This window comes from Eumetopias jubatus, unplaced genomic scaffold, assembly GCF_037043125.1.
Source record: "Eumetopias jubatus isolate StellerSeaLion01/CBP00866 unplaced genomic scaffold, mEumJub1_p1.0 scaffold_2, whole genome shotgun sequence".
Lineage (NCBI taxonomy): Eukaryota > Metazoa > Chordata > Mammalia > Carnivora > Otariidae > Eumetopias > Eumetopias jubatus.
This window is the reverse complement of record NW_028274808.1, coordinates 73,442,639-73,464,781: the sequence shown is the minus strand read 5'-3', so window position 1 is coordinate 73,464,781 and position 22,143 is coordinate 73,442,639. Positions and strand designations below refer to the sequence as shown.

Here is a 22,143-nt window from a genome sequence, read left to right as displayed (position 1 = left end):
AGTGTGAGTGTGTGTGTGTGTGTGTGTGTGTGTGTGTGTGTGGTTGTCTCTGTCTCTCTCTGTGGCAGTGTGTGTAGAGTTAAAATTCTCTCCGCTCCTGCTTTTCTTCTTCATGGGGAATTGGAGAGGGGCACTTTTCAATATTGGGACCAATTTAGATGTTTGGAACATTGAAACAATGACGCAAATAGGAAAAAGCTTAAAGGAGTCCAGTTTAATTACTAATTAGGCTCCATTGAGTAAGAAGAACATTAGGACAGAAAGTCATTACAACCCAGAAGTGCTTAGTTCCTGGAACACAGCAGACCTTCGGTAATCTCTGAATTTGTAATCACTCAGGTGCCACTAGGCTGAGGACCGACCTGTAGTCATCTACAGAGAGAGAAAATTGGCTTTATGCTTAAGATGGCTGTAGAAACCATGTAGCCGCAATGGGTTTTAACATATTTAGACAGCCGGTTTTAATATGTTTATACAATAAGCATCATAACAATTGATTACATTAAAATATTACTGAAAAAATCTTACTCGTTAATACAGGGTAAGGTCTTAAACTTTTAAAATGCTCTTGAAGTAATATTTTGAAATATATTAAACAAAAAAGAATGAAACAATCACCATTTTAGAGCCGGGAAGGTTTTCAGAGGTCAATTAATCCAGTCCAGTTAATTAATAACAGATCCATTGTAATTGGCTCTTGCCGCTCAGCCACATGCATCTACTGCCCTTTCCTCATTAAAAGCGAAAGCAGTCTGGCCTAAAAGAACACCAGCACTCAGGTCTCTCATCTGCCTGCTTCTTCCCCATGTAGAAGGTGGGCTCTGTAGCTTGCACGGTGGAAACAAGGTGAGTCAACATCAGAACACTTGGGCCTGAGCCTCTGCTGGATCACTAACTGGCTCCGTGGCCCCGCAAGCCACCGCGTGTTGGTTGTCTCAGAGTGGATGAGAGAACACCTAACTCGGCTTCCTCGGGGGGTGACTGGAAGGATTAAAGGAACCACTGTATGTACAAGGCCTTTTGGAAGAACATACAAAAATATGACACAAATATACTAAAATGCATAATGAGAAAGCCAAGCCTCTGACCCCAGTTTCCCCCCCGACCACTTCTCCAGAGATAGACAAGGTTAAGTTTCTTAGGTTTTCTTCCTGAAGGCATCCCGGTATATGGGTGTGCCGTGACTCCAACAGGCCTACAGAATAAACCTTTGTTATTTCCCCCACTCACCCATATAGCTAGGGCTCTCTCTTCAGTGGCACTCACACAGAAACCACCTTCTCTTGTCAAAGAGTAGAATTCCATGGAAGGCTAGGCTACCACTGTTTGAGGCAAGCTCCACTCCTGGACATTTTTGGTTCCTTAGAGTCTTTTCCTTTTTCTTTTAAAGGCCATAATGCTATAAATATATCTGTATGTACAGCAAGACTTTTGTAGCCCTGACTTTTTAAAATAACCAGAAGACCTGCGTCCCTGTTATTCTCTCTTTTATAGAATTCTGCATAATTCTGTACACCTTAAACTCTAGACAAAATATATTTCATGTTGAACGTGTACTTCATCAGATCATTTGTATTAGAACACAGTACTGCAACAAGGACCTGATGACAGGGTTGTACTTTCGTCCATGAAACCGAGTAAAGAGTTAAAAAGAGAAATGTCACCCAGTCTTCACTATTTTTAAAAACAAGAACCAAAAACGGTTGCAGAGTGCTCTATCAGTCAGTAGGCATTTCACAAATACTGTCATTTTTAATGTCTCTCATTTAGTATTTAATAGCATCAAAAATTCATAAAAGCTAAGAATTGCAAGGGACCCTAAAGTTGTAGTGTAATCACCTTTTCCAAAGAGCAAATACTTTCTAAGACTCCTTCAGCATATCAAAAGAGTGATCATAGGTTGGATCAAAGGGCGACACATTTTACAACGAAGCTTACATAACAGGAAGTCATGGCCAAAGCAACAATTTTGTCAGAAACAAGCAGAATACTTGAGTGAACAGATCTGAATCTGGGACAGACCTGTAGGACCTGGTGAGCTCGTAATCTAGAACCGCGTTTGCTGTGATCACACCGCTCTGCGCATCAATGTGGAATGCTTCCCCTTGGTTGCCAGAGAGAATGGAGTACTCGGCAAGGCCATTCATCCCACTGTCCAGGTCCGCAGCAAAAACCTGTGAGGAAGCAGCTCTTCCGTTAGATAAGGATTTCATCCTGCAAGATGGGTTAAGACTGTTTTTCAGACAAATGCATGATGAAAGAATTACGGATTGCCAAATGCACTTTAAAAACAATGATCAAAGGGCTTACATTTATAATATAGTAGGTAATGGGTGGGCAAAGTGTTCTGCAGGCTCGTTCAAAGGACTTCCAAATAGCTTTCAGTAGGCGTAGGCGTAGCCCATGTTTTGAACTACAATTTTAGGCAAGAAGCGAAAATACAGGGATACCTCAGAGAGATTGCGGGTTCCATTCCAGACCACCCAAATCAAACAAATATTGTAATAGAGCAAGTCAAATGAATTTTTTTTTGTTTCCCAGTGCATATATTATAGTCTATTAAGTGTGCAACAGCATAACATTATATCTAAAAAAAAAATGTACATACCTTAATTTAAAAATACTTGATTGCTAAAAATTGCTAACCATCATCTGAGCTTTCAGCGAGTCATGATTTTTTTGCTGGTGGAGGGTCTTGCCTTGATGTTGATGGCTCCTGACTGACCAGGGTGGTGGCTGTTGTAGGCTGGGGCGGCTGGGGCAATTTTTTAAAATAAGACAACAATGAAGTTGGCCACATTGATTGACTGTTCCTTTCACGAACGATTTCTCTGTAGCTTGTAATGCTGTTTGGTATCATTTTACCCCCAGCAGAACTTCTTTCAAAATTGGAGCCAGTCCTCTCACACCCTGCTGCTGCTTTATCAACTAAGTTTATGGAATATTCTAAATCCTTTGCTGTCATTTCAACAATTTCACAGCATCTTCACCAGGTATAGATTCCATCTCAAGAAACCACTGATCACCAACCCCATAACAAATATAATAATAATGAAAATGTGTAACTATTGCAGGAATTACTGAACTGTGACACAGATAGAAGGTGAGCAAATGCTGTTGGAAAAATGGCGCCCACAGACTTTCTTGATGCACGCTTGCCACAGAGCTTCAGATTGTAAAACAAAACAAAACAAAAACTAATCTCTGTGAAGTGCAATAAAGTACAATAAAATGAGGCACTGAACTTGAAAAAAAATTGTAATTTGCTTGAATAGATTTCCAACTATATTTAGGTTCATACCAGTACCAGGGAAGGAAAGAAATCTCTGCATGGTGAATGGTAGTCTTTAATTTGTTGTTTTTCCTGCTTAAAGTATTGCCTGTAAAATTGGCCATATGTGGATTTTTTTTATATATCTTATTGAATGTCTCATTTTAGAAGGATTTTTAATTAATGAAATAGCCTAGATTTAGTGTGTTATAACAAATTAGATCCTGATCATTTATTTGGTAAATTATCAAAGTAGTGTTGAGGATGAGACAAAAGTCTTGCATAATTCTCCATGGAGATGTATTATTTAGTCTGTATTACATTTTAATAAAAAATTAATTCCATTAGTGGTTTCAAGATCTTGCTTAAGAGTAAGTTGACGGATTAATTAAAATTTTTTCTTCCTTTTTTTAAAATTTTCTTTTATTATGTCATGTTAGTCACCATACAATACATTGGTTTTTGATGTAGTGATGCACAGTTCATTGTTTTTGTATTTTTTTCTACTTGTTTTTATCCTCTGTGTCCCTCAGCCTGGGCCTGACCTCATATTCCCGTCATCTCTCTCCTGAGTGACCACACTGATGTCCTGGCGGGTGTTGGCCTCGACCTCCCTCTGCTCTCATCTATTCTTCACACTGTCGTCAGATCTCAGGGGATCCTGAGTGGCCCAAGTGGGACACTGAGGACCTCATCAGGAGGGCACACAAGCCAGCTACTCAGTAAAGGAAGGCAGCAATGCACAGTTCCTTGGAGGTCACCAGGAAAAGAAACTCATGTGCATCTGGGCAGAATAAAACCCTTCATATCCTCTGGGTCCATATGCTTCCGAGTGTTCCCAAGAGTAGGTCTCCCAGGAGGTGTATCCATTAGGGTTTTAGGACGCCAGCAGCACATATCCACTATGGCAAACTTAACCAGGAAAAATGTATCAGAAAGATAGTGTCTGGGTGAAGGCCAAGGACCTGGGTCCCCCAGGGGCACAGTTTCTTTTGAGTTGTTGCCACCAAGATGAATCAGCTCTAATGTGCCTCTGTGCTGGTGTCTTACCACTCAAGTTTCAGATCTGAGGGAGAGTAAGCCTACACGAGACTGAGGCAGATGACAACGCCTTGGGCAGGGGACGGAGGACACGTCACTACCTTGACTGACAATCTCAGTAAGACTGCAGCTGACAGAGGATGGGCAGTTCCTAAAAGAAGTTGGCGGGGCTGTAACCAAAAGCAGGGACTGTGGGCAGTGTGATGGCAAAAGCAAGAACTACCACAAGCGCTAGAACTCCAGAGCCTTCGACATTCCTGTTTATCTGAACAGGACACAGGAAAATGGCAGTTTTGGTTTCCTGGAACAAATTAAATGATCTAAAAATGTGAAGAATGAAGGTCCTTGTATCCATCCCTGACTCAGCCTTCCTGAAGTTTGACCTAATTTGACACATGGGTGGGCCAGGCTCTTTCCCATTTGTTGTACCTGGGCTTTAAAGGTGTCTTCCCCTTCTTGTGTTCTGCATGGAGCAGTCTAGCTCTATCCAGGTGAGCATGAACGATGAAGAGGTGCAATGCAGTAGCGCCCCGGTGCAGGGGTCCTCTGTGAGAGAGCAGGCCCCACAGTGGCTCTAGAGGTCTCTGTCATCCCCCCCTGAACATGTATCACTGCGCAGAGTGATACAGATGGGGCAAGGGAACGCCCTCCCCTTCTTCTCAGTTGTGGCTGAAACCAAAGCATTTCTGGAACAGGCTGGCGATTGAAGCGATTAGGGCACTGTCATACAACACAAGTCTGCAAAAACAGCAGAGGAAATCCTAGGTATCCTGGACAGTGTGGGATGCACAGAGCCAAGACTCCAAGAGGGCCAAGACTCCACTGGTCTTGTCGGCACCAACAGAGAGGTACCTGTACATCTGGAGCTGAACTGAAGGTCAAAGGAAGGTGTCTCTCCAGATGCAGGTGGAGGCAGCCATACAGTAGAGCATTGTGGGACGTCTCATTCAGAAGGTGTTCTAACACGTCCTCAGGCTCCCTGGCCCCCTCGACCCGGAGAGGAAGGGGAGTAATCATCACTAGGGGCTGGATCACAGTAGCGGGGTTAGAGAGGCCAGAGGGAAAGCCCCGGTGGGCTGGTGACTGTGCCAGGAAGGGGTTTTTATATGGATTTCTTGTGCGGATTCCCAAGAGGTTGTACATTTCCCAATGTCCAGCTTCTTGAAGACAGAACAGCAATTCAACTGCGAAGGGAAAGGTGGAACTGGGTCCGAGTCCTGAAGCAGGCAGAGAGGCTATCAAGGGTGAGTGGGTCTTAGAGCCTGCACGAGACTGCCCTAAAAACAGATCCTCTTTTTCATGGCTTAGGCCTCCTTGCTGAGATGGGATGAGGCCCGGGAACAGTGGATCTGGGACTTTCATGTGAAATGTCTGCAAATTTCGCACCCAGGGAGCTCTTCCATGGGTCCATGCCTTTGTCCATGCTCATCCAGCTGTGCTTCCACCAGCCGAGCGCCTGCTCGCCCTTGAAGACCAAGCGCAAATACCATTCTTCTGCGAAGTCTTACCCTTTTCCTCCAGGAAGAGTCTGTCTCTCCTCTTCTCTCTCATGACATTAAATGGGCACTTCTATTTAACACTACTAACATGCATTTACATCTTATGCTTACTTTTCTGACTTCCCCTCTAAGTTGTACACATGATAAACTGAGCTGAGTTTTGTGCCCCTGTGGATTTGCTGCTAGTGTCAGGTAGAGTCCCTAGAGAAAGCAGGTGGGCACTAACAGCACGGGATGAAGAGAGGAAGAAGTGTGAACTCAGAAACTCCAGACTTCCTTCGAACTAAGGTTTCATCCAGTTCATCAAACATTTTACATGCCCTAGACACATTTATGTCCTCGAAAAAGGCTCTAGATATTTTGATGCAGACTGATGATAATTTCCATACACACACATACACATACACAAAACACATTTCTGTTACCTGTATGATGTGAGCATTGTGGGACAGGCCTTCAGACACTGACACTTGGTAAACGCTTTGCTCAAAGCATGGTAAGTTATCATTCACATCTTGTATCAAGACTGCTACTTTGCTGTAGGCTCTGTGCCCCCTACTTTCCGCTAAAACGATGAGTCGTACTTCATGTCTCACTTCAAAATCGAGAAACTTGGGTTTTTTCACAGTGAGTTCTCCTATTTTGATTCCGAGGGAGGAAAAAAATAAAAGAAAATGATGTACTCATTGTTTAAAAAGCTCCAAATCACCTTTCACTCCTATGCTCACACTCTTCCCTGTCCCTCCAAATCTCCCGATGGCTGGCCGCCCTTCCCACCTGACTGGGCTCATTGTGAAAAAAGTTGAGAAATGTGGGGTTATTTGCAAGGTTCTAACACACCGGAGGGAGAGAAACTATGAAATAGGCGAAATGTGGGAGCTGTCTCTGAAATGACCCTTCTCTCTCCATATTTAGTCCATCTCCATGTCTGCAAAGTCTATCTTTCAAACATCTCTTGAATCTGCCCTCCATCGTCACTGCTACTGCCCTCCTCTGAGCCACTGGCATTTCCCACCTTCTCCCCTACATGAAGGGCCCCGTGGCATCACTCTTCTGGTCTCCCTTCTAATCCAGTTCCCATTCTGAACTGAATCATAAAAAATGGACACTGTCATTGTGCCACAGAAACCCTTTCCATGGCTTCCCATGGTGATTATGACAAAATTCAGCATTTTTAAACTTCCATAGGACGGACATGCTTGGGCCTCTCCTGCCTCAGGAGTCTCATTCCTGCCATTCCCCACGTTGCTCTCTCTGCTGTGTGCAGAACACTCATAAATATTCTCTTCGTCAGGGGCACCTGGGTGGCTCAGTTGGTTAAGTCACTGCTTTCGGCTCAGGTCATGATCCCGGAGTCCTGGGATCGAGTCCCACATTGGGCTCCCAGCTCAGCAGGGAGCCTGCTTCTTCCTCTGACCCTCTCCCCTCTCATGCTGTTTCTCTCTCTCTCTCTCTCTCTCGCTCGCTCTCTCGCTCTCTAATAAATAAATAAATAAATCTTAAAAATAATTACATGTTCTCTTCCTCAAATGCTCGTTACAGAGTCACCATGCATGCTTTTCCATCTGCCTGGCATGGTTCCCTACTTCTGCGCTTCCTCAGGGATCTTTCCAGACCAGCCAGCCCCATACCGTCACTGTGGTCAGCCTGCAACAGACTCTCACGGAGCACCTGCATGTACTGTGCTCATCTGTTTCAGACTGGTGCTTCTTCTTGGTTTAGAAGCTTACAAGGTGCGGATGGGTGCCTATCTTTTACACCAACTGTCATATTCCTAGTGCCTAGCTCAGGGTCTGGCCTACAGAAGGCATCCATAATTATATGTTATACCCTCATATACAAAGTATAAACAGGTTAGGGAAGCTGACTCTCGGGGTTTGTGCCTTGCATGAGTTTCTCCTCCGAATTAAGAAAAATCATCCCCTGATTTGATTTCCTTCTCAACTTTCTGTTCTGTTTTTGTTCTCCCTTTTGCTGACAAATTTTGTACTGAATTTATTATTATTATTTTATTATTTACTTAGCTCTCACTGTCAGAAATTCCATCAAATAGAGATTCATTGAATGAACACTGATTGGGAGGTTGAGATACCTGAAACCAAGTATAAATCCTAGCCCTGGCTACTTAGTTTAGGTAAGTAACCTCCACTATGCCTGTGACCCAGGGTAAGTCATTCAGGTTCTATGGAGCTGAGCCTCCTCTCCTGTAAAATGGGGGTATTCACAATGACTTTGTAGGGTTGCAGGAGAAGTGATACAGTGCATATTTAGAATGTTCCTGTGCAGGATCATGATCTATATTCCAGTGTCCTACCATGTTCCTTACCCTTTCCATCATCAGGTATAGATTTAATATCTGCAAAAGCTCTGAATTTAGAAAGAAAACACTTCATAGTCATGGACTAATCAAAGTCTCAGGTGAAAGAACCTGAACTGTTTCTGGCAATATGGCCTAGAAGCCATAGTTCTTACTGTTCTATCTGAACCAGTGCCCTCAGACAACCATCCTAGTCCAAGAAAATGTCAGGCTCTTGCCTACTTACCTGGATGCTAATGGGAATCATGCCCTGTTCTAGTGTTCTAACTTCAGTACTGAGTGTTTTTGGGAGATTTTTATAGCTTCTCTTCTGTTATTAAGAGCAGCTAAATATATTCTATATGAGGAACTCACTATACTACAAAATGTAAAATTTCCACAAGCCACTTTCACTTATTGTCACCAGTTATCAACTCCAGAAAACCAGATTACTCTTACGGGCCACAGTCTGATGTGACTGACACCCCTGGCAGAAAATTTAGGGTAGATACGACCATTGGTAGCTGGAAAAATCATTAAGATGCATTTTGATGAGCTGGTAATGAAACAAGCTGGTCTTCAGAAACCTCTGTGAAACAAGAGCTAAACCGGCACCCCCAAACGGCAGAGGAGCCCCAGTCTGAGGTAGGTCCAAGCTCTCATCCAGCACTCCATCTCCGCTGAACAGAGCACTCCACTTGCTATCATGTTCTGTTACTATTAGCCAAAGAAAAATAACATAGAAAAGCAACACTAAATTGCCAGTGTCACTTAGTAGAAAGTGTGCCAATTACAGCACAGATCAAAGTGGATTTTTTAATAAAAGGCTTGTGTTTAGGCTTTGATAATTGGAATTTTGCACTTGGAATGGCTCTGCAGTTCTAATGTTTTCCTTGCTTGGCTTTTATTTTTGGCATAACAATTGGCATATGCTGAGAAAGTTGTGTAAGTAGGAAAGACAATATCCCGTCTGTGAGATGACTCAAGGCTGGCACACCTACCAGACCCACATTTGCCTGGGATGATATACGCATATTTTTCTCAGAGATATCAAGGATTTACTGTCACCGGTGAGATGCAAGAACTACTGGGCTTTCAGTCTGGGCAGAAGTCCACGTTTTTCCTTCCAGTACAAGCCTCATGGGCAAAGACTTAATGTTAGTTCTTACGCTTAAGCGCACCAGTTCTAGAATAACTTGAGAATGAAACTGCAGTACTATTTTCTTTCTCCTATGTGTACACACGTAGCTTTTGCCCAAGTTATAAAATACACATCGAAATGAGATTAAGATTCTTCAAATGCTAACTGCTTGATAGCATAATCAGGGAATGTCAATCCAATACAAACTGTGCACATGCATATGAATATACCCAAAGCAGACTGTGACAAATTATTTATGTTATCCAAAAGTTCTGAAACTATCTCCTGCTAAAACCACATCCTTGACACATGGCAAGTTTGATCATTTTTGTCTTATGTCACCCCCAACCTACCAAATCATGGGATGGGATGGGAATAACCAAACCATTTGTTATTTACATACATGATGTGAGTAAAACTCCAACATTCTTGCTGGTGTAGACAATGAGTAGGAGATGTCTTTAAGCTGACATGACAAGGAGTTTGAACACAAAAGTAAACCTTTGGTTTGTGACTATGGGACAGAGCAAACACTGGCACAAAATGGACAGAAAATGCGGTTCTCATCAGAGATCCTTCTTATCAGAACTTATGAAGTCAGTAACTAACAAAATGGCTTTCTCACATTTTTACCCTTGAGAAGAGTAACCATAACCTTAGTGATCTTTACAGAGTTATCATACACGTCAGTTTTCTATTTTAACTGGCATATGGCTTAAAATACATATGCTCATAAAACCTATGTTAGGTAGCTTTACACACAAGCCTGAAGATTATGTGCCACAGGTGACATGAAAGATGAATTGAATACCATAATTAAAAGTTTTTAAAAAGGTTTCTTGACAGCGGTATGGAAAACTTCATAACAAAAACAACTAAAATGCTTGATAAATTGTGTGTGTATTGAAATGCATGATTGAGTTGGTATACTAGTAAGGAATCCTCAGAGGACAAAAACAAAACAAAACAAAACAAAAAACTGAAAACAGTAATCCAGGAAGCTAAGCGAGTACTAAAAGCCCATTTTTGTTCCAAGGGAATCTTCTTCCTTGAAATCCGTCTCTGATAGCTGCACAGAGTATGAGAAACAAGAGAAGAAGCCTGAACCCACAAAAGGTGAAGAGTCTAATGGGAAAACCAGAATAAAGCTATAAACCCAAAGGCTACATATGCTCCAAATGAGTGATCAGTATTTAAAAAACAAAAACAAGTTCAAAATGGATGCACAGAAACCTGCTTTTCTTGACCTTGGTGTTGGTTGGAAGGGAAAAAAAAAAGGTCTCTGCTGTGAATTTATTAACTTAAGCCTGAATTTATGGTAGCCATACTATCACAGCTATATGTTTTTAAAACCCTCAATAATTACATTTAAGCTAGTCTTTGCTTGATGATGTACCCAGGTGATCTGCTGAAGGAAAACAAGTCCTCCCTAAAAGGCACAAATTCAACCCAGTCTTCAAAGAACCCTCAGAGAAAAAGTTTTAAGAACAATGAACACTCATAGTTAACAAGCATGAAAATCACAGAGAAACAAGGCACCATGAATGAGAGCTGGCAAATCTATGGAAAACTGAATAAATCTTCAAAGACTTAAAATGCTAGATTATTGGACACAGGATGTGTAATTATTGCATATGTTTAAATGTATAAAAAAGAAGTTTAGAAACATGAGCAAGGAAGAAGAGATTACTTTTTTACAGGCATCTAATTATGGAATGAATAAATCATGGGGTTAAAAGATACAACATAGGGAATATAGTCAATGATGCTATAATAACATTGTATGGTGACACATGGTAGCTACACTTGTGGTGACAGTAGAATTACATATAAACTTGTTGAATCACTATGTTTACCCCTGAAACTAACATAACATTGTGTGTCAACTATACCTCAATTTTTAAAAAAAGATTATTTTTTTATGAGACCAGGAATTGTTGACAAGGAACCCAAGAGAACTTCTGGAAATAAAGATTGAAGAGAAAGGGACAAGGAGATGAAAAATGTGCAAAAGAGATGTAGGAGAGAGTGTCTGGCTCAATACTTGTCTAACTAGGGTTCCAAAAAAGATATAAATAAACAGTATTTAGATCAACAGCTAAGTTCTTAATGCAACAATTGGAAACCAGAAAGCAGTGGATAATATTTTAAATGTGATGAGAGAAAATAACCGTGAACTTAGAATTCTAAGACCAGCAAACATATTTTTAAAAACAAGAATTAAACAAAGTCATTTTTAGACAACCAAACCTGAACAAGTTTACTACAACAGACCCTCACTACAGGATGTACTTCAGGTAGAAAGAAAATGACACCAGAGGTAAGTTTGAGATGTAAGAAAGAACAGTTAGCAAAGAAGCATAGAAATCTATTTAAAAATATTAATAATGTGGTAAGTGATGTGAATTGTGTAAGACTACTGAATCACAGAACTGTACCTCTGAAACAAATAATACATTATGTGTTAAAAAAAAAAAGGAAGAAGAAGATAGCAGGAAGGGAAAAATGAAGGGGGTGAAATTGGAGCAGGAGACGAACCATGAGAGACTATGGACTCTGAGAAACAAACTGAGGGTTCTTGAGGGGAGGGGGGGAGGGGGATGGGTTAGCCTGGTGATGGGTATCAGAGAGGGCATGTTCCTCATGGAGCACTGGGTGTTATACACAAACAATGAATCATAGAACACTACATCAAAAACTAATGATGTAATGTATGGTGATTAACATAATAAAAATAAAACAGAGAAAAAATATTAATAATGTCTAATTGGAAAGAACTATAATTGTGGCCCACAGGAGCTTATAAGTTGAAAAAGGGATATCTGGAGATAAAGAATTCTAAGTCTCTTGTATTATTCAGGAGCAGGATATTGATTAATGTTAGACTTCAATTATATATGTTAAAATAGCTCGGCTAACCACTAAAAGAAGATAAATAGCTGTATAATTCCAGCAAACCCAGGGAAGTTGGTTCATGTTTGGGTAATGATCATATTTGCTGAATGCTCAGAAAAATATTAGAATCAGTAGTTTACAGGTTTCCTAGATACAAAATCAAAATATAAATGCTAATTTCAAGTAAACCTAATAGCATTGTCAGAAAAAGCATTTTTTTCACTTACTTTAGCAAGAAAAAGTATAAAGGATTTAGACTACATCTAACAAAAACCATGCAAGCCTGCTTTAAAAAAATTAAGACTTTATTAAAATATATTTAAGGAAACAATGGATGTGATTTTTCTATATCATCCTGAATTCAAAGACAATATTGTAAAGATACAGGCTTTCCCCAAAATGATATTTAGAATTAATACAATTCCAACAAAAAATTCAAGTAACCTAAATGGATGGATGAATGGACAAAGAAAGCATAGTGTATTCACACAATGGCATATTATTCAGTCTCAACAAAGAGAATCCCGCCGTACGTGACAACATGGATGAATCCCTAGAACGCTAAGTTGAGTGGAACAAGCCAGTCACAGAAACATAAAGATGGCATGATTCCACTCATATGATGTATCTAAAATAGTCAAACTCCTGGAGGCAGGAAATAGAATGGTGGTTGCCAGGTGCCATAGGGGAGGGGCGATGGTGACAGGGAAGTGCTGTTCAGTGGGTATAAAGCTTCAGTTATGCAAGATGCATAAGTTCTAGAAACCTGCTAGACAACACTGTGCCTAGAGTTAGCAGTACTGTATTGTACACACTTATAATTTTGCTAAAAGAATAGATCTCATGTTAAATGTTCTTACCACAGTTAAAATAAAAGAAAAGAAGAGCTTCGGTAGATGATTATTAGTTACAACGCACCACTATACAGAGCTTTGTGAGGAAGATACTTTGGCCTGATGAGTTAGTCACTTAAATTCTAGATTGAGGCCATGCAATTGTTTTGGACATTTTCTTTGTTAATTCGAGTGAGGTTTCACTGAAATCAAATGTGCATGTCATGATTACTTGGGTTTCATGTATGAAAAGTGTGGATAGCTCTTACATCACCCAAAGACTTATGAATAAATCTCCTTTCCTCGGGAAAAAAAATCCCAATAGGCGTGTGTGTGTGTGTGTGTGTGTGTGTGTGAAAACTTGGCAAGTGGATACAATGATTCATATTAGTGCAAAGGGCCAATAACAGCTCATATACTCATGGAGAACATGAAAATGGGGCTGCTTCCTTGGTATGGAGATTGATTATAAAGTCTATGTGATTAAGGGAGTGTGGTGTTGGTGTGTGGACAGACAAAGAGATGAGTGCAAAGGAGTCAAGGATCCTGTAAACAGTTATGGAAACAACATATGACAGTGGGGGTATTTCAGATCACAGGGGAAGGTTATTGTCGCTGGAATTACTGGTAATCCTCTTTAAAAAAAAAAAAGAAGAAAAAGGAAAAGGAAAGTTATCCCTAACTCATGTAAAACAGGAAAATAAATTCTAGATGCACTATAGATATAAACGTGAAACACAGGAAAACCACTAACAATTTTAAAAGACAATGCAACAATATTTTCTTGATCTCAGGATAGGGAAGAATTTCTTCACTTACAAAATGGGAAAGTCATAAAGTAAAAGACTGATTAATTCTAACTCATCAAAATAAAAATGTACCAGTAAGAGAGTGAAAGACAAGTCACAAATTGTAAAATATATCTGCAACAAAAAGCAAAGGAGAAATGCTAATGAAATTTATTAAAAAATCCTTACAGTTCAGAAAGAGAAACACAAACAACCCAGTAGAAAAATAGACAAAGTGCATCAAAATGCATTTCACATGGGAGAAAGCAGTAATGTCCAATACACTGTGAAAAAAATTGCTCACATTCATTAGTAATAAAGAAACGCAAATGACAACCGCAGTGAGATACCATTTCACACCCACCAGACTGACAATAGAAAATAGGGCGTAAACAACCGTGATAGCTCTCATTCAGTGCTGGTGGAATGTAAAGTGGAGCAAACTACCTCATAAAACAATTTGGCACTATCTGTAATGCTGAACATATGCATCCTCTGATGTATATGCCCAGCCTAGACTCTGGGGCCCGGAGAACTCCTCACATATGCACCAGAAGACACGTATGAGGTCGCTCCTCACAGCGTTTGTTATTATATCCCCAGACAGGAAAACCTCACTGTCCATCAACGGTAGAATGGATAAATAAGTTGTGACATAGACTTAAAGCAGAAGGCCATAAAGAACTGAAAGTGAAAGAGACCCATCTGCATGCATTAACACGAAAGATTCTAATTTTGAATAAAAAGAATTGAATCCCAATAAAATACACAGACTATTAATCCATTTATATAAAATTAAAAAATAAACCAAACAGTTTTATTGTAGAGAAATGCATTTACTATAAGTCACAAAGGAATGATTATCCCTGAAGTAGGGACACTAGTCAGCCTGCAGCCGTGGACAGAAAGGAAGCCATCGGAAAAGGGCTCAAAGGAAGCATTGACAATAATGGCTGTGCTCTGGTTTATAACCTTGGCAGCAGGTACATACCTTCTTTGCTACTCCACTCTAATGTGTGCATAATGGCATATGCACCACAAACCACAAAATGTTGAGCAAAAGAATCAAGTCACAGACGAGAGGACATTAGCATGATTCTATCATGATGTTTCAACCAAGGTAAAAGGACATAACACATCATTTAGAGATTCAGACACAGTTGGAAAATTATCAAGAAAGAAAGGCAGTGATCAATGCCAAACTCAGATGATTGGTTATGGATTGCCTTGGGTCAAAGTAGAGAGACACAGGGACTTCCTGTGGTTCCAGTAATGTCTCATCTCTGGAGATGGATGGCAAGTACATGGCTATTAAAGAATTTTCTATGTTTTAGCATATCTTCTTGCAGCTGTTTCACAATAAACTTGTGAAATAAACTTCAACATAAATAAATATTTAATTGAAAAGTGAAGAGTTTTTTGTGGAAGTCCTCTTTGGACTAACCCTAGGCATATTTTACCTGAATTTTAGAGACTCCTGAAAAAATAAGGCCAAGCCTGGGCTATGTTAAGGGTGAGGTGACAGAAGGATGTGGGTAGCCTGGGAAATTGTACAAACTCTGCTACTCTCCTTCTTCTAAACATTCTAATCTCAGCTCCTTTCCCAGGACCTTCAGACCCGTGGACTGCTAGAAGCTTAAGGCTGGACGATGTTCACAAAGGCCTTCTTGTCAACAGGCTTCCTGCACCACCCTTTAACCAAACGATGGGGCAAAGAGATGAAGAGCTAGCAGGCTACCTCAGAAAGGCTGCTGACCAAAGCTGGTATGGACCAGAGTCATAAAACTACCCGGGATGAGAAGGCCTTTGCTTAAGAAACTACTCCCTCTCAATTCTTCCCATGTGCATGTAGTACAGATTACATAAGGCAGTTGTATGGTAATATAGAAATTATTAAAAACATTCTTCTTGAGGTTTGACAACGCAGCAGTAGATATGTATCTACTACATAGTTGTTAGTCAAAAAAGTATGTTTCAAATAATCAATTGGTATTCATTTAAAACACAATAATGGTCTTATTAAAGTTAAATTTAATACATGCTGTATTTGGAAGTAATTTCTTTACCATCACATAGAAACCTTTCCAGCTGTCCTTTTTTGTTGCATTGTTGACATTCAGTGGCGAATTAGAAGAATCTCATGATGAAAATGCCCTATAGCTAGACATGTGTGGTTATTTTCAATTCAAACTCAATATTGATGGTCTGTCTTCTATATCTCCCATTTTCCCAAATAGACGAGTAAATTATAAGTAGAAACCAGTTTATCTTCAAAAATTCAAAGGGTAGGCTAGGTACTGCCAACTGTGAAGAACAGGATTCTTAGCAAGTACATGTAAACAAATAAGTAGTCTTGATTTCCCACAATTTCTCATCAGCTACCATAAAAAAAATTGTCTCTTACTTCTTTTTTAAATTATTTACCTCTAATTTTTCTATCTTTCAAGTTTTGAGTTTCCTCTGCAGAAGAATTTCTTACTAGTAACATTAAATGAAGCAGAAAAAAAAAGCTATGACAGGAGAGAGAAGGATCACCTGAGTTGGAGCACAGGGAAAAAACTCCGTCTTCATTTCCACTAAAAATGGAATATTTAATGCTGTCTTGTGCTGGGTCAGGAGCAACAGCTTTTACAGTCACAATAGAAGTACCTGTAAAAAATAGGTAAAAAGAACTTTAGGAAAAGAAATTTCAGGGAAAAACAAGAGCAAACACTGGGTATTTATTATTTGCTTACTACATTTTCATCTGTTCATTCATTCAGTGATTAGTCATTGAGTGTCTTCAATAAGCCAGATCCCATGCTAGGTGCTGGACACAGAGTGACAAGTTAGGAAAGATCTCTATCTTACGGCGATCATTAACTAAAGTAAGGAGACAGATGACCATTAAACAGATACATAATCAAAGTAGATTTCAGATGTGCTAAGTTCCCTGGAAGAAAAAAAAACAATGCCATGTGATAGAAAACACTTTTTTATGTGTGTGTGTGGGGGGGGCAGACATATAACATTTCAAGTTATAGGAACAAATTGATTCCCAGCATGAAAGAAGAATCAGCAAGCACTGATAAAGGCAATGAGACAATTGGTGTGATTAGAACTGGGATTTCACTGGAAGGTTCTCAAGAATCCATTCTGGCCTCAAGTTAGCACTTTGTTGTCTTCATGTGTAATATCTCATGCCCTTTGCTGTTCACCTCTGTTTTACTTCCTACCTTGGTTGCCCATTTGTCCTTCTCCTTTAACTGCCTGTCCTTTCAAATTATTTTTTTATTTAATCAACTTTATTAAGGTAACATTTACATACAATAACATACACATATTTTAAGTATACAGTTATATATATACATATATACATACATACGTATACAACATATATGTATATATACAATTATATACGTGTATAGTTTTAACAACTATATACACCTGTGTAACCACCATCAGAACCAAGCTGTAGAATATTTCCATCACTCCAAAAAATTCTCTCTTGACCTCTTGCAGCCAGTTTTCTCTTACTTCTGGTCCCAGGCAATCACTGATTTACTTTCTGTTACTTTGTTTTGCCTCTAAAATTTTATACACATGAAAATTATACAGTATCTCTCTTCTTTTGATCAGCATTATCTTTTAGGAATCAAGCATGTTATTCTGTGTATTAAGAGCTCATTACATTTTTTATTGTAGAGTGTATTCTACTGAATGGACATACCACAATGTGTTGATCCATTTTTCCATATATGGACATTTGGATTGTTTTCGGTTTGGGGCTGTTACGAATAAAGCTGCTATGAACATCCATGTAATAGTGTTTGTGTGGACACACGTTTTCATTCCTCATGGGTAAACACCTAGAGTGAGTGTGTGTTTAACTTTATAAAAAACTGCCAAGCTATTTCCCAAAGTGGTGCTATACCATCTTACATTCCTGCTAGCAAGATATGAGAATTCCAGTTGCTGCATATCCACTGGTATCATCAGCCTTTTTAACGTCAGTCATTCTAGTGGAGGTGTGGTAGTTCTCGCACTGTGGTTTTAATTTTAATTTCCCTGATGTCTGATCATCGATGTTGTGAATCTTTTCATGTGCTTGTTGGTCATTTTCACTCTTTTTTAAGATTCATCTTTGTTCTTTGGCTTTTGTTCAGTATTTACCCACCACTTCTGAGAAACTTTTTCATAGTTCTTTACTGGTCCTAATCCTCTTATCTTTGGCCTGTAACTTACAGGATCTACTTTGGATGCCCACTCTGGCAGTGATCCCTGCCTCTCTTCTTACTTTCACGCTCTCTGGCAGGATGCCACCTCTTGGCGAAGGTATGCATGTGGTACCGAATGGGAGATGGGAAAGAGGTGGGCTCTGCAAGAGGCGCTCTGGTTGCTAAATGTGCAGCAATGGGGGCCTGATTTAGGAGGGTGTCAGCAAGGCACAGGAGGAAAAGTGAAAGGAAGCATTTGATAAGAACCCAAGTGTTGATGTGGTGTCTGAGATGAGAACAGAGCAGGGATCATTAACTTAGATGCCTTTGAGTAAAAGTAAGAAGTGTGGACAAATGAAGGAGCCAGATGGGTAGAGGAAGCTGTCTGATGTGCCTGAGACACTCAGCTTCAACTCATCACTGCCAGTAGGGAAGAGAAAGCAGGCTTTTGGATGCTTGAAATTTTGGTCTTTTTAAGAGAAGCTCAAAAATTCATATTTATTTTCATGTGAAATCTCCCAATTTGTAAATGTCAGAAAATAATTTAATTTAGGGGAAAAACATAAGCCATCGTAGGGGCTGAACAAAACACAGCTGTGGCCTGGTTACAGGCCTGAGTCTGCTCATTTACCATCCCTGACAGAGAAGACACATCTCTCCTTTTTGTTATCAGCCCTTCTAGCACTTAGAGTATGGTACTTATTTGTCACCCATGAACTTGTACTGAACGTACTCATAGACTGATCTCATCTTTCCACGAAGTTGGACTAAATTCTGTGAGAGCACAGGAGGTTTTCTATATATTTGTGTTCTATATATTTCTGCAAGTCTAGATTAGTTTTGCTTCTAAAATTTCATGTACTTGAAAAATCATGAGTGGCTGCCTTCTTATGCTTAGCATGCCTTTTTGAGAATCACTCATATTGTTCTTTATATCAATAAGTGTGGGAAGAAAGGAGGTAATAGAGGAGATGGAGGAAGTAGGGGATGGAGATGCTCACTGAAGTGTTCTAGCTTGAGAGGCTTGAAGAATGCCTCTCTGCCTACAGGGCCCTTCTAAACCAGCAGCAATCATTAAAAAAAAAAAAAATCAGGGGCGCCTGGGTGGTGCAGTCAGTTAAGCCTCTGACTCTTGGTTTCAGCTCAGGTCTGATCTCAGGGTGGTGAGATCGAGCCCCATGTCAGGATCCATGCTCAGCTTGGGATCTGCTTGAACTTCTCTCTCCCTCTTCCTCTGCCCCTCCCCACTGTGCTCTTTCTCTCTCTCTCACTGAAATAAATAAATAAATCTTTAAAAAAATAAATTAAATATGGGGCGCCTGGGTGGCTCAGTTGGTTAAACCGCTGCCTTCAGCTCAGGCCATGATCCCAGGGTCCTGGGATCAAGCCCCACACCAGGCTCCCAGCTCATGCAGGAAGCCTGCTTCTCCCTCTGCCTGCCGCTCCCCCTGCTTGTACTCTCTCCCTCTCTCTCTCTCTCTCTCGCTCTCTCTGTGTGTCAAATAAATAAATAAAATCTTTAAAAAAATAATTAAAAAAATAAATTAAATAAATTAAAAAATCACTCACTGCTATAATACACTATCTGATAGTGGGATTTTCAGTAGTTAAAAAAAAAATAACACCTATTTAAGACCTCTGCTGAGCTTCCACATTGACTTCCACTGTGCAGGCCCCAGGGAACAAGCTCAAAAGCCATCTTGCTACAGGTTACAGTAAAAAAATCCCTAAGCCAGGCCAAATCAATAGATACTTTTTTTCCCCTCGATACTTAAAAGGGTTTCACTAAAAAGAAGAGAATAAAGAAAAGGCCCTGGAACACATAATATTTTCTCCAGGAGACTTCAAAGACAAATGCAATGATCACTATCCATATTAAAGGAAACAAGTACGTGATATTATTCACAAAACTGAAAAGTCATTGAGAAAAGGCATAAAATAGAACTCATTATGGAGAAAGAATGGGAAAACCAAAACTGGATATATTACTCTCTTTAAAATGTTATGTTTAACACAAACTGTGACAAAGTTTTAAAATCATTTATTGAGGCTTCCAAATGGTGGTTCTTTTCAAGCCAGTTATGCAGTCATTTAGTGACAATGTAAAGAATTTTAATTAATCATGGTGGAATCAAGTTGCTGCACATGTTGAGAATGTTTCAAGTTGCATTATAATCTGAGACTTATCTTTGTTACACTTTAGGAGACATATTGTTAATATAAAAATGCCTTACATTTTCAGTAGGAATATGCCTTCATAGTAGTGCAGTATGTTTTGTCTTTAGCGCTCAATCACAATTCTGTGCTTCCTGATACAATTTAGTTTTTAAGTACAAGAAATTTTATTTCAACTGGCTTGTCATATGTTCTTAAGAATGGCAGTAAGAAGAGAAACAGCTATGCAGGCAAGATGTATGGTCTTGCTGATGGCCTTTTCTCCATGGCTTAGGATGCTTTAATTATATGCCAGATTACAAAATAAAACATGCAGATCACTTGCATGTAAAAAAATAAAGATGAGCACAGAATTGCAAATAAGAATCACATATGGACTCCCTCATAAAAGGAACAATCTTATTTTTACTGCAAATAAGATGTTCACAATATCAAATGAAATTGTAGCACACAAAGAATTTCATTCAAAATACTTCAAACTAGATGCTAAAGTCAGCAAAGAGTGGCAAATATTTATATATCTTCTTCCTCAGATGAAGTTTAAATTTGAGACTGTCCCCCAAAAGAGGAAATATCTAAAGGATCCTTCTAAGTCTTGGCTTATCTGTGCTAATTTTACTGAATTTACTTAATTTATTTTTTAAAGATTTTGTTTTTTTAAGTAATCTCTGCACCCAACATGGGTCTCGAACCCACAACCCCAAGATCAAGAGTTGCACAGTCCACTGACTGAGCAAGTCAGACACCCCAGCTTATTGTGCACATTTATTTATTTATTTATTTATTATTTACTTGAGAGGGAGAGAGAGAGAAAGCATGCTAGGCAAGGGAGGGGCAAAGGGAGAGGGACAGAGAGAATTTCAAGCAGGAGCCTGTCATGGGGCTTGATTTGAGCATGGAGTATAGAGCCTGCCATGGGGCTTGATTTGAGCATGGAGTATGGAGCCTGTCAAGGGGCTTGATTTGAGCATGGAGTATGGAGCCTGTCATGGGGCTTGATTTGAGCATGGAGTATGGAACCTGTCATGGGGCTTGATCTCACAACCCTGAGATCATGACCTGAGCTGAAATCAAGAGTCAGATGCTCAGCCGACTGAGCCACCCAGGTGCCCCATGCACATTTTAGATAAAAGTCTGTCTCTGGGCATCTAGAGAAGATTTAAAATTACTGTTCATTTTGCACAGAGGTAGAAATGATAAAATGAAAACCAACACTGTACCTTTAACTCCCATGAGGCAATTGAAACATACAGAAAAATTTACATTTTCAGCTTTTATAAATTTTACTTTAAGACTAATATTGCATCAAAAAGTATAATACATTCAATGTTCTTGTTTTTTCTTCTTTACAATCAGTTAAAAAATTAATACCATCTGTAGCAGCAGTGAACTATCTATTTAAAAGCAGAATTATGTAACAATTAATGTTATGTGACTAGAAAAATCAATATTCATGGACGTATTTAGGTAAAATAATAATAAAAACATTTTATTCAGAGCTGTTCATGAGTAAGTACTTGTAGAGTTTTAGTTTTGTCATTTCTAAGCAATGCAAGTATTTTCTTATTGATGACTGACTTGAGATTTTTTTAAACGTTTGGATGATTTTGAATTGTCCATTATCTTTTAATCACCCAGCCACTGAAATGCTGAACATATTTCAGGCATTTAAGAAAGTTGGGAGTGAGGTCAGCAAGATGGCTGAATAAAGCCTAAGACCTCAACCCCTATGAAGAAACTGAACGAACAGCAACAGTATATGATCCAAAAAGCTTTTATGAAAACTCCAGGCCAGAAGGGAATGGTATGATATATTCAAAGTGTTGAAAGAAAAAAACTGCCACCAAGAATACTATATCCAGTAAAACTGCCCTTCGGAGATGAGAGAGAAATAAAGATCTTCTCAGATAAACAAGAGCTGAGAGAGTTCACTATCACTAAACCTGCCTGACAAGAAATGTTAAATGTTTCCAGTTGAGATGACACGAGACAGCAATGTGAAAGTATA

At 39.5% G+C, this 22,143-nt stretch overlaps 1 protein-coding gene across 1 annotated transcript in view; it reads right to left on the bottom strand.

Annotated features, from left to right (window-relative positions):
* The window catches only part of DCHS2 (dachsous cadherin-related 2), a 120,332-nt gene that overhangs the window by 14,387 nt on the left and 83,802 nt on the right, over positions 1 to 22,143 (bottom strand). The window contains 3 exon segments of the mRNA XM_088021328.1: positions 2,023 to 2,174; positions 6,237 to 6,448; positions 16,300 to 16,413. Coding sequence (XP_087877454.1) covers positions 2,023 to 2,174; positions 6,237 to 6,448; positions 16,300 to 16,413 — 478 coding nt within the window.